This window comes from Gossypium hirsutum, chromosome D09 (genome assembly GCF_007990345.1).
Source record: "Gossypium hirsutum isolate 1008001.06 chromosome D09, Gossypium_hirsutum_v2.1, whole genome shotgun sequence".
NCBI lineage: Eukaryota > Viridiplantae > Streptophyta > Magnoliopsida > Malvales > Malvaceae > Gossypium > Gossypium hirsutum.
In genome coordinates, this window is record NC_053445.1 from 27,374,303 (window position 1) to 27,388,280 (window position 13,978).

The 13,978-nt window shown below is 34.5% G+C and overlaps 1 protein-coding gene and 2 long non-coding RNA genes across 3 annotated transcripts; 2 read left to right on the plus strand and 1 right to left on the minus strand.

The window, feature by feature from the left end:
* Positions 1-1,428: 1,428 nt before the first annotated feature.
* LOC121221168 (uncharacterized) lies at positions 1,429-2,779 on the plus strand. Its single transcript, XR_005918641.1, has 2 exons — positions 1,429-2,314; positions 2,454-2,779. It is a non-coding gene; the product is annotated as an uncharacterized lncRNA (long non-coding RNA).
* Positions 1,454-6,888, minus strand: LOC121221167 (uncharacterized). Its single transcript, XR_005918640.1, has 2 exons — positions 3,175-6,888; positions 1,454-3,027 (listed from the first exon to the last, which is right to left on the minus strand). It is a non-coding gene; the product is annotated as an uncharacterized lncRNA (long non-coding RNA).
* A 5,695-nt stretch (positions 6,889-12,583) lies between these two features.
* Positions 12,584-13,018, plus strand: LOC107942555 (S-protein homolog 18). Its single transcript, XM_016876252.1, has one exon. It carries the CDS (start codon positions 12,584-12,586, stop codon positions 13,016-13,018), a length of 435 nt encoding a protein of 144 aa, XP_016731741.1.
* Positions 13,019-13,978: the final 960 nt, after the last annotated feature.

Sequence of the window (13,978 nt, forward strand, 5' to 3'; positions counted from 1 at the left end):
ATGTAGGATTTAAGCCTTGAGGGCCCATAAAAGGGATGATATGGTTAAATTATAATTAATTTTCGATACAATTGTAAAATAACATGAAATATCTGAGTATGATCTGTAAATTCTGGTAATGCTCCTAAACTCTGTTTTGACAACGGATACAGGTTAGGGTTATTGCACTTGTTCTGCACTTGATGAGGTAGTTCATTGTCTCAATCAACACTTCTTAAAAGATTTGGGGGAGCTTGGTTACTTTCTGGGTTTAGAATCACATGCAATGGAGATTCTATTCATGTTTCTCAACGAAAGCATGTTCGAGATCTATTAGAATGTGCTAATATAGCGGATGCAAAACCTGCCAATACGCCAATGGTTAGTTCACCCACACTTACTTCTCTGGTTAGTGTACCACTTGATAATGGCACCAAGTATAGACAGGTGGTTGGTGGTCTTCAATACTTGTTTTAACTAGGCTCGATATCGCTTTTGCAGTCAATAAAGTAATCCAGTATATGCATAAGCTGCATGATGTTCACTAGATTGCTGTGAAGCAAATTTTGCGGTATATTCGCGGTACGATTGATCATGGGTTGGTTTTTCAGCCTTATCAAATTACTCTAACAAGGCTTTCTGATGCTGATTGGGCTAGCTCTTTAAAAGATCGAAAGTATACTTCAAGGTTTTGTGTTTATCTCGGCAACAATCTTGTTGGTTGGTCTTCTAAAAAGTAGACTGTGGTCTCTCGCTCTACCTCAAAGGCAGAATATCGAAGCTTAGCAAATGCAACTTCTGAACTTACATGGTTTTGATCTTTACTAGATGAGATATGAGTGTCTCTTCATGGTATTCCGGAGTTTTGGCGTGATAATACCAGTTTTGTGTCTTTAGCCGCGAACCCCATGCTTCATGCTCGTGTCAAGCATGTGGATTTGGACCTTTATTTTGTTCGTGACAAGGTTCTTGGTGGTCAGTTGCAGGTGAATTATGTCCATGCTCAGGATCAAGTTGCAAATGTTCTTACTAAACCATTGTCTGAGAGATCCTTCTCGCGATGTCGTGACAAGTTGAATATTGCTGCACTAAGCATTTTGCAACAGGAATCTGTAGAAGGAATATCAGGAGAAGCAACTAAAAACAGTTAGAATACAACTGATTTCATTATCAGTTACCAAATCTGTTAGAGTATCTGTTAAATATGCATGAGTATTTAAATACATGTAGCTTGTATATTAGTGGAATACATGAAATATATCTTGAAATGTTCTTATGATTAATTAGAATTCTAGCAACTATTAAGATGTTTTTTTCACAGATTATGGTTAAGTTTAAATTTTATAAAATTAGAAATATATATTTATGTGATTTTTTTGTGGAAATATATTTATGTGATTTGAATTATGAAAAGATATAATTTCTTGATTTTTTTTAATATGAACCGGTCATGCTATTATTGAAATGACTTGGAAACAAGCAAACAAATGTAGTGTCTTCTGCCATTAAATGTGGGTGCACATCACACAAAGCGAAACAACCCAATAGAAGAAAAAGAATTAAACAAAAGCAGAAAACAAGCAGTTGAAACCCTACAACAACCATAATTGCGAACGCATGTTCGGTAAGGCCAAACCACCGCCAGAAATAGTTCACAATACACGTCCCACGGTAAAGCTAGAACAAAGCCCACCAGTAAAATAACAGATTTGGCCAAAACACAACTTGAAGAATGCCCATAAATAATACCAGACACCTCCCCGATGATCTCTTTCCACCCACCCTAGCACAAACTTCGGCCCATCCTCCATCCAAATAACATCTTGTTGGCGAAGGAAGCCCTCATGGGCCAGCAGATGGGAAACCATATTCCCTTCTCGTTTTATGTGTTGGAACTTGAAACGTTCGAAGCCCAAAACTAGTCTCTTCGCATCCCAAACATAAGCTCCCACCGTTGACCAATCAGTGGTCACACTCTGAAGCCTAGATATAAGCACCGTTGGATCTCTCTCAATCAATCTCAACCCAACAAAAGCTAAGATCTCGGGAAAAATGAATGGCCCACACACACACGAGAGCTGTTGTTGATAAAGGACACGGTATGTGTTCGACCTAGAAACAAGCCGAGCCTAGTAACAACCTTTCAGAATTTCTAACTATCCATGTGCTGGCAACCTGTAGATCAGCTAAAAATCCTACTTAAAAGTTCACACAAACCCATGGCTCTACAGGGGACATCCAGAGCAATGAGTTAGCAGTCATAGCATTCCCACGAGGAAGTGAGAGGGATTCTAACTCCCACAAAAAACCCAGAACAGGGATAAGTATCGATCAAGTAGGTTGATAAATCCCCTCATGAATTAGTCTGTTTCTAGAAGTCCAGACAGTCCAAATAGTGATAATAGAGAGTTGTATATGTCTCGCAGAAGTAGCAAATAATTAACTAACCCATTGAATGGTTGTGTCATCTCCAGAACTGTGTGCCAAGAGCAACCCAAGCCGTGCCAAACTTTCCTAACCATAGAACAGTCCGGACAGACGTGCAAAATAGACTCTAGCGCACTACCATAGCGTGGGCACAAGCGGTCAGCCCTGATTCTCCGACGAAACAATTTATCTTTTGTAGGGAGAAAATTATTTATGTATCTCCAACATGTAACTTTCAATTTCAGGCACTTGAGCCCCCCAAAGTTGTTTGAAAAGATTTGTTGTATGCTGTGAAACTCCACTGTAATGATCATCTACCCCCGAGAAAAGTACGTAATAACAATCTATATCCACTACGGATAGAATATACGTATATGCTATCTAGGAACCATCGCCAACGATTCGACCAATCATAATAAGCTAACGAGATATGTCGAATAAGATTAACAATCGGGTCATGAAAAATAGTCCGTAAAAGCTCTACATTTCATTTGCCTCTACCAATGTTAATCAAATCTGTACGCTGTCAATCCTACTAACTCAATCCATCTGTATTTTGCAGGGCTGGTCACTAGGGAGCCAAGTATCATCCCATATCGAAATTGAATGTCCATAACCAACCTGCCAACCACAACAAAGGAAAGTTGATTCCTTAACCCAACCTCCATAAAAATGTTATTCAAAAAATACTTTGAGTACTCTGGCCATTAAAGAATTTAGATTAGTCAATAAACGCCAACCTTGTTTGGAAAGTAAAACAATATTCACCTTTGACAAGTTACGAAATCCCAACCCACCAGTTTCCTTCAAATTACATAAACCCTCTCAGGAGCACTAATGGATCCCTCTCATCGTGGCTAACTTACCCCACTGGAATCGACACATCAAAGCCTCTAACTTTTTAAAAAAAGAACTAAGGAATAAAAAATAAGACATCGAATATAACAAGATAGCCTGCAAAATCAACTTGATAAAAACAACCTAGCTACTCTACGATAGACACCTAGTAGACCACTGCCTTATGCTCCAAGAAACCGATCTTTGATAGCCCTAAAAGCCCTTTATTTTTTACTACCTACCACAATAGATAGCCCCAAATAATTCCCAGGGTTATCAGTGCTCCGGACATTCAGAACATTCTTGAGAGCAATACGAGTCCTCAACTCGATATTAGGGTTAAAGAAAATAAAAGACTTGTCAAAGTTAATTTGTTGTCCAAAACATTGCACATAGTCATGCAGGACCAGCAGAACATTATTAGCTTTGTCAATCATAGCCTCACCAAAGATCAAGCTGCTATCGACAAAGAATAAATGGGATATTTGAAGCCCCACACAGCTCGTTTTAGCCCATTTAAGAGGCCCCCATGCATGCCAAATTCATAAAGAACTAAACCCCTCATTGCAAAACATAAATAATAGAGGGCTTAAATGATCCCTTTGAAGTAAACCATGAGATGGTATAATACTGCCCGAGCTTCTCCATTCACGACCATTGAGTAACAAACTGAGCAAAAACATCGCATAATCAAATCAATCCAATTCATAGAAATCTCCATTTTAGGCATGATCGTCTGTACCAGATGTCACTCAACTCAATCATATGCCTTGCTTATATCTAACTTAAAAGAAAAATATCCCCTACTACCCCATCTCTTCCTCTTAAAAGAGTGCAATAATTCAAAAGCAACAATGGCGTTGTCAATGATTAATTTGCCCGAAACGAAGGCACTCTACCCCTCATCAATACAATGAGGCATAATCGTCTGTAGCCTATTCACAAGGACTTTAGAAATAATGTTAAAAAGCACATTGCATAAGCACAATGTTAGTATCATTAATGGCAGGAAGCGAGCCACCATTATTCAGAATGTGTAAGCAAAAATAACTAACATTCCCTCCCACTATATGCCAAAATTTCTGATAAAACAGAATGAGCATACCATCGTTACCAGTAGCCTTAGTGGCTGCCATGCCTTGAACCGCTAATCGAACTTCTTCTTCAGTAAAGTTGGAGCACAAGGAAATGTTCTTGCCTTCAGTGATAGAAGCCAAAATACTCGATAACAACCTGCGGATGCCCTTTAGACCTTGAGTCACAAATAGATTAGAGAAGTACTGACAAGCCACTCTTTCAATCTCCCCATCCCCCTCAACTCAGACTCTATTGGTGTTTACAATACTATCAACAGTATTCACATGATAACGGTGTATTTCCAGCTTGTGGAAGAACAATGTGTTACGATTTTCATGCCGTAGCCAGCTAGCTCGAGATTGTTGTTCCCCAAAACTGTACAATCTTATTGATTTCAAGATTAAGATGCATTTTAGCCAGAACCATTTCTTCAAGAGATTCATCTGCTGGGTCCTTAGTCATCAGAAAACCAAGTCGCTCCTGAAGTCAACGAACACCCGGCTAAATTAAACTCCGGATCTACTTAGTGCAAACCATCAAGCCCTCTCCCACCACCCGAATGCAATCTGGAACCAAACCCAACGATGATTCCCAAAGACGTTGTACCTCCGCCTCATAAGAGTTTTTCAACAACCATGACGCCTCAAATCGAAAGCTTCGTAGTCTTCCCTGATCCCAAGATGAGACATTATTCTCAAGTAGTAGTGGACAATGATCAGAAATAGAATGGAGACAACGATTTATTCTATAATTTGGAAATAAATCCCTCTACGCCATTTGATCCACCCCCTGTTGAGTCTCTCGCGAATAATAGTGTGGGGGAGCTTTCTGTGTTCCCAAGTAAAATAATGGCCAACATATTTTAAATCATAAAGCTTAATATCTTCAAGCACAGTTTGAAAGTCATCTGTAAGTCGTTCATCCCGAAGCCATCCCCACTATTTCTCATTGTAGAACAAAATTTTGTTAAAGTCTCCCATCACTACCCAAGGATAATCTATATTAGTGTAAGCAGTCACAAGAGATCCCATGATTGAGAGAGTCTACATTCGATCAGTGACCCGTAAAACCCCTTAAAGCACCAATTATTGCCTTCAAAATCATCCTCCACTATGACATCAATATAACTTGATAAAAAACTGCATAATCTAATATGAAAGTCTCCTTCCAACACAAGGCTAATCCTCCCCTCGAACCAATTCTGCTAACCTCAGTACCATAGAAAAGGCCTAGACTTCTACAAATCCTCTTCATCCTACTATTCTACAACTTCGTTTCCAGGAAAAAAACCACACATGGGTTCAACTTCTTCAACAAATGTCGAAGGTGCGATACAGCCCAACGGTTCCCCGACCACCAGATATTCTAACTTAGAAGTTTCATGGTTTCCGGCTACTCTATCTCGCAAAGCTAGCCGATATTCAAAAATTCTAAAAAATAACATGATCCGCAGTAGTTCCCTTAGAATCTATTCTCACAGAAACCGAAGAAAACCTAGTGTGGTGAGATCGTTTCTTCCCTTCCTTGACCTCCATCAATGATTCTTCTGCACTCGAGAATATATTCAGATTAACATTCTCTCTACTCAATGAACCCCAACTTGTCGCCCTACCAAATTCAGTCCTAAAGTAACATCATTATGATCAAATAGAGTATTGTATCGATAAAAACCTTAAATGTCCTCCTCGCTAACCTGTGGTCCATTGCAAAAAGAACGGTGGATATCATCCAACTTGGAAATTGCGCCTTCCTCCTTAAACCAACAACTTGTACCCACCATAGCCTGTTTAGGAGTAGCCCGAAGTGTCAGATCCCACTCAAGAGGCATTTCTTTCTTCCTATAAATTATCCAAATTGGACAAAATATTTTTGAATTCCCCAATCGGCCACAAAAGAAGCAGAACACAGGTAGTCGCTCATATTGGAATCGTGCATAGATAATGCGATCAGTCGCCAAAATTATCTTCTTCCTTCAATTCAAAGGACCTTTAACATCAAGTCAAACTCGAATCCTCATAAAGACTCTATAACCACTCCCAATCACTTTCAGATCAAAATCCAGAAATGTACCAAGAAAGTTTCCGAACTGTTGGGCCATATCTTCTAAAATTAAACTAGAGGGTAAGTCTTGGATCTGCACCCAAAATTCTACCGAAACTAACGACACCCCCAACAGGTCCTCCCCCCTATTGTAACCTGTGAAAGACCAGTAAATGAAAATTATAGTCCAAAGACTGCCCTTCAAGAATCTATCTAAATCAATCTCGTAATAGAATCGAAATAAAAGTGTTTGACTCCCAAGTCAGAAATAGGAACACCCTATGAACATGCCATAGATTGGCAAGAGTTGTCTTCATAGCCTCGAACTTGATCACACTCGCTGTTAAAAAACTACCCACCGCACACAAGCCATCATTCACGACCCCACCTGACCTAGCCATATCAATCTACTAGCCATCCTCTTCCTCTCCGTCCAGCGAGAGGTCTGCCATAACCCTTTTCATCACTAGGCTGTCACTACCACTGCCCATCCAACAGCAATCACGACAAGAAAGACCTTGAAGTAAAACCTAGAAATGACAAAGAACCAAGCGAAAAACCCACTTAACTGTGCCAAGAAGCAAACGTAAAACCCGTGCCAAAAAGCAAACTATGTCAAATTTAACCCTTAATGTTTACATCTTTTGTTAATTTGATCCTTATTCTTTTTTAACTAATTTTGAATCAACTTTTTTCTTAAAAAAAGATAAAAAAGATAATTTTTTTATTTAAAAAAATAAAGATTTCGTAATATGATGTAAAATGTTTTAATAATATGGCCAACATTGTCCTAAATTTAATGGAAATAAAATCTATAGGTTAATCAATATGAAAAGCAACATTTAAGGTTGTCGGATTTTAAATAGGTAAAATTTGAAAAATGCTACACTCCAAACAAAACTCCTTATCTTTATTTAAAAAAATTTCCTCATATTTTAAAATTCCAAAAAAATTACCTTTTCCTATAAAGTCACTTTTCAATGTTGCAAGATTAATTTAAGCAAAATTTTAATTTTTAATTGCTAAAAATTTTATAATAGAAAAGTTCGCAAACAATATTTCTTATGGGAGCTTTCACCATTAGTACTGTAACACCCCAAACCCGGCCTAGACGTTATGACCAATTCTGGAGAGCTACATTAATCCATTTCTGAAAAATCCCACTTTTAATAATAAAGTTCTAATGATTCAAAGTCATATAAAAGATGATAAACAACCATAAAATCCAGTTATTAATAACAACAATCTTAAAAAGAAATAACGACAAAAATACTGATAACATAATAAGATAATTAAGCAAAATAACCAAGCTCTCAATACGTCGATTCGATCAAGTCTATGGGTTACCTAAAATTCAAACATACAGACCAAATGAGTTTATAACTCAGTATGTGTAACCTATGTACACAACCAATCAGATTTATATATAATAGAAATGTTTTCGATTGCTCTTTAAACATATAGTTTTCAAAATTGAATAGAGAGTCGGAAACATAAGATATTAGATACAGTTGTAGAACATGTCATATACAAATGCAGAACAAATCAGATACAGATGCAGATTCTTACCCCTATTCATTACACACCATCTACGTCCATCCCTACATACCATATAGGGTATCAAGTACCCATTCATCCCTACACACCGCATAGTGGCTATATGTCATGTTTCAAAATAACTGCAGCCTAGCTGGCAGATCAGAATGCAATAAATCACCAGAATCATATATATGCTTATGGCTTAGCTACCAAATCGACATATTATTAAACTGCCCACACTTCCTTCTATACACAATCCCAACCCATTACAAATGCAGATTTAACAGATATCTGATATGCGTATACAGTGATACAAATTCAAGTCATACTCATGTAATACTATTGCACTTACTTATCAAATTTCATCTCAAATATATATGCGTAAATAATAGATTATTCAGAAATAGATCATCATATAACGAATTTCATTGCCTAATTCAGATCATACGGACCCTATGGTAGGCCTACGTTCGATTCGAACAACGCTTACGACCCTAGTAAAAATTTTGGTTTTTGGCCCACACGCCCGTGTGGATTCACACAACTTGAATGACTGACCCTTGTGGTCCACATAGCCTGGCACACGTCCGTGTGACTCATTATAGTGCCTCACACTGCCTGTCACACGACCGTGTTACCCAAGTCAGAGAGTTACACACGGCCTGACACACACCCGTGTGACCCAAGTCAGAGAGTTACACTGTCTAGACACATGCTCGTGTTATTCGCCCATGTGACTTACCACCAAAATAGTCCCTTACACGGCTTGGGCACACGCCCGTGTCGAATACTCGTGTGGCGTAAGTCAAAGAGTTACATGGCCTACCACACGACCTGTCACATGGCCGTGTGACATCGACAACCATGAATTTTGGCTTTCGCCATTCGAAGAAAAATCAATTTTTTTACACACCTAATGCAAAATCTTTGTAGAAGCAACAAAAGTGACTTCGGAACCTAAAAACGAGATACCAAAGACTAATCAGAAAAACATTCCCCCAATGAAATGCTTAAAATATCACCCAAAACCGAGTGATGTCGAAAAGTTTCGACACAAAACCCCAACTTGAATTCAGACACTCACCTTGCATGTAACAGCGATATACGAGACTAGCACATTAGAGGAATGTTACCCTCAAGATCTTCGCCTAAAAGGGAAATTCAATTGCACATTTAAACAGAGAAATTGAGCAAAACAAGCAGAAAACTGATTTTTGGCAAAAACGAACAAGAGAAAAAATTAACGAAAATTCAACATCCCAAACTTACGAGATTAACCTTTTTCAAAAAGCAGCTTGAACCCTTGATCTCTAGCACACAAACAATACACTTAACCACTAAAACAACTACTTAATCATTGTCATAAATTAACAAAAAGATAGTCAAATTTTTGGGGAGTTACAAGTATCCTATGCTAAGATCATTTACAAGCAAATGATGTGGAAAAATTCGACAAAGACATGGCTAATTTTGTATAGTTTAGAGCATTTTAAAAAGTTAGATTATGAAATTAGCCAATGTACTATGTGTAAGTAGTGAATTTAGTTTGTGCACTTTAATTTGGTGTTTTTAACTTTATATTTTATGAATTTTAAATTTTCAATCATGACCATACAATAACTATCATTTTTAAAGGAATAGTAGCTGCCATTTATGAACTTATACCACATCAGTGATGTTGACAGTGAAATCAGCCAACTGATTGTTTTTTTGTCATTAAATATTCAATAAAGTGAAGTTGTTTTTGTTGAGACATAATTGGAATGCTAGTTTAATTGTGCAGGGGTGAAGTCAGAAAACTTTTTTAAGGGGGCCAAAATTAAATTGTAATTTTTAATAGCCTATATCTTTATAATTTTTAAAGGATTAAATCAAATTTTTATCCTTTTTAAGGCGGCAAAATGCAATTTTACCTTTGCTAATTTAAAAGTTTAAAATTTCTAAATGACCTAAATGGACAATTTTTCGTTTTGGGGGCGGGGTGGGGGCCCTGCCAGCCCCCCTAGATACGCCATTGCTCATGTGTATCGTGAATGCAATAGGTTGGCTGATTGTTTAGCAAAGGTTGCAGAATAAATGAACATTGGTTTTCACCTTTGGTCTCAACCCCCTGGTTTTGTTTTAAATGTTTTGCATGAAGACCTTATCGGCTTATCTGTTCCTAGATTAATTATTATGTAATAATCTGCTATTTTTTTTAGAAAAAAAAGAAGTGATTTTTTTATCAAAGACTTAATTATTTTTATTTTTTTACTAAACGCTTTTTTCTTTTAAGAAAAAAAATCAAGATCTATAAAACAATTAAGAGAAATGTTAATAATAAAGACTAAACCAATAAACAAAAATAAAGATACATATAAATGTATTGAGTATAATATTCCTCTTTCAATTAGATATCAACTAGAATTAATAGGGGTTGAAAATGGATTTGTTTCCCTAATCTAAATTAAATCTCAACCATTTACATGAATAATTACTAGATTTCTTAATAATAAGTTAAAACTCTAATTGTACTTGGATATATCTTACAATAAACTAAATTTTTTAACTTTTGAAAACGAGATATATTGTTAAGGGCATATAGGGTGTTTGAATAGTTAATCGAATTGAATTAGTATTAATCGAATTAATCGAACTCTATAATCTTTTAACTGTTAATGGAACATAAATTTTAAAAAAAATTAACCGAACCGAAATTTATATGCTTTTATTTTTTTGATTAAAACAAGTATAAAATATATAAAAAAGATCCATTGATAATGTTCATTTGTCTTGAAAGTTAACGAAATTTTAAGTCTTGAAACACTAAAAAATTAAGTTTGGTTAATTCGGTTAATTACCTGATTTCGAACCGAATTAACCGATAACCGAACTTTCAAAAAATCATTAACCGGCATCCGACCGAATTAGAATGGTTAACCGACCGATTAACTGAATTAGATCGATTCGGTCGGTTAATTTAATTTTAACTAAAATTTAAACACCCCTAAGGGTAGATAAAGGGGTAGATTGAAAAATTACAATTTTAGCATCTCTATAAATAATTAAATTATAAATCAAGAAATTATAAATTAATATTTTAATTAGATATTTAAAATTTTGTTTTATTTTTTAATATTTATATTTTAAAAAAGTTAAATATTTTTTATTTTAATCAACTTGAAAAGTGGGAAGGTTTAGACAAAAATATAAACCTAATAAATGAGCTTGGAAAAAAAATAAGGCCCAGGCCTTGGGTAAGTTTTTGGCCTGGGCCCAACTTACCCAAATTTGCAAAAAGAAAAAAAAATGTTATTTTGCTGCTGTTTTTCCATTATTTTGCTGTCATTTTTATTATTATGTTACTACTATTTTATTATTATTATTATTATTATTCCATTATTTTGCTATCATTTTCACTATTATGTTGCTACTATTTTATTGTTATTATTTGGATATTGTATAACTCTTATTTTATTATTATTTTTGCTACTATTTTAGAAACATTTACTTGTTAAGTTGCACCTATATTAGTGGTGTTTAAGTATAAAGATTTTTTTATCAATTTGTTGGGAAACATTTATTTTAATGTTTTTAGTGTTTTTGATGTATTATATATTTAAATTTTTTATATAAAAATAATATAAAAATTTAATACGGTTAGGTCGAGCCCGAATTTTAGCATTTGTATCCGGGTTGGGTTTAGGCAAAATTTAGACATATTTTTGGGTCAAGCCTGGACCTATCAAACGGACCTAAAATTTTATCATAGATGTCGACTCGACCCAATCCAACCATGAACACCTCTATAGCATATATAGCCTATGTAGATTTTTGTATTATATATGTATATGATATGATGTTGTTATCAATAATAATTATATTTTTGAGCAAATGATTTCATTTTTTCCTTTATTTTTATTTTATACTTAATCAATTTCTTTTTCATAAAAAAATTCAAAATAACAATAACTAATCCATTTTACAAAAAATAATTTAATAAAATTGTCTTAAGGTTAATATGTAACTAATTCAAATATAAATTTTTATCAAGTTAAATATATTTGATTTTATATTACTTCAATATGTAATTAAAACGCGGAAGTCAATAAAATAAATAAGTAATAATGAGGGTATAATTAACTTTTTATTTTAATTTTGCTTATGAGGATTTTTTCAAATATAATAGGGTAAGTGACATTCTTCAAACTATAAGAGAATAGGTGTATTTTAAAGGATAAATATCTTTCTAATTCTTGTGACTACTGAAAATTTAAAGATTTAAATCTTATTTTTCTTTTAATGTCTCCACTATTTATAGGTACCATAATAAAAGATTTGTTTGTACTCCAGGAAATTTTTACCATTTATAACAATAACATTTTAGGAATATTTTCAATTAAAATCCTTTTCAAATGCTTTCCTGAACAAATAAAATGAGTATTATTTACTTTACATATGCATATAGTATTATCTTTGCTAGTTTTGGCATGTGAGAATAAAAAAAGGTAAAGAAATATAACCTACTTCATATGGAATGTCACATTAATGTTCATACCATAAACGTGAAAAGTTGCTTTATCTAAAAAAAATTGAAATACATCAACAATAACTCAAACTTTAAACCTAGTAGATGTCATTTTAAAATATAAGATACAAAATCATACTATAAAAACCAACCCCCTCATTGTCAAGCTATCACACCATGGTTGACCTAAAACAATTTGCTTTCCCAATGTTGGCATTTTTTGTTATGTGCCCATTGGCAATTGCGGTGAGTGAAGATTTGCTGTTTATCAATTACCATATCCACGTAACCAACGATTTGCCTTCGGATTTGCCACCCGGTGTTCCTTCATTGCATCTTCATTGCAAGTCTAAGGATGAGGATCTTGGTGAGAAGGTCATGTTTAAGCATGAGGATTACACATGGGATGCAAAAATAAACCTTTTCAGGACAACCCTTTTCTTTTGTTATGCATGGTGGGAAGGGAAGCAACAATATTTCGAGGCTTTCAAGGCCACCAGAGATGAACATAGGTGTAGAATTTATCATAACTCTTGCCTGTGGTCAGTGAGGGAGGATGGGATTTATTTCAGCAAAGATAGTTTGACCTGGTATAATGAGTATCCGTGGTAGATCTAAATCCTTTTCATGTAATAATTGAATCCCACAATTTCAATGGATGGTCTTTGGTGTTTTTAAATTCAGATGGTATGATAGATTAAGAAGATGATGGGTATAAAAATAATTATAGATTTAGATAATTTGGTAATTTTGGATTTATTATTCACGTAGATGTTGGAGCAATTTGAAATTTTCAATAATTTATTTTGGATAATTTTGAATATTTGAATCCGTTAAGCTAAGTTTTAATTGATAAATATTTTGATAACAAATATAATGTTTTTGAATAAAATTTGTTTTAAAATAAAATTTAATAAATCTCAAGTGACAATTTGTTTCAAAATATTTTTAAGAGAGAACCTTTTAAATTCTATCTTTCAAACATTTAGAATATATTTTTAACTTGTTCAAAATAATAAACAATTATTCAAACATTTTTATCAAGGGTGAAACTTCTCCCAAAAATCAAAGTCTTGATACCTCCTATAAATCGATACCAATTTGAACTTAGAAGTTGAAGAAAAATTAACCAAAAATCAAAAGTATCGATACTCTTAACAAAGTATTGAAGCCTTAAACAAAGTATCGATATTCTTGTCTGGTATCGATACCAATTTGAGTTTCGAAGTTTTAGGAAAATTGAGCACAAATCAAAAGTATCGATACCATTAATAAAGTATCAATATCATATCTTGGTATCTATATCGTTTTAAGGTTTACTGTTTTACAAATTAAAGAAAAATGGCTCAAGTATCGATACCCTCCCTAAGGTACCGATACTTCATAGCAAGTATAGATACATTCCCTATTGTATCAATACTATAGGCTTAAACAATCACTGGATTGCATTAAATACCCAAAGTATCGATACCCCTTCAAATGTATCGATACCTTTTGTTGCAGGAGTCATTAATGTTATAGTTTTTACACCTCTAATGGCTCAGTTCAATTTCCCAACAACCCCAATAGTTG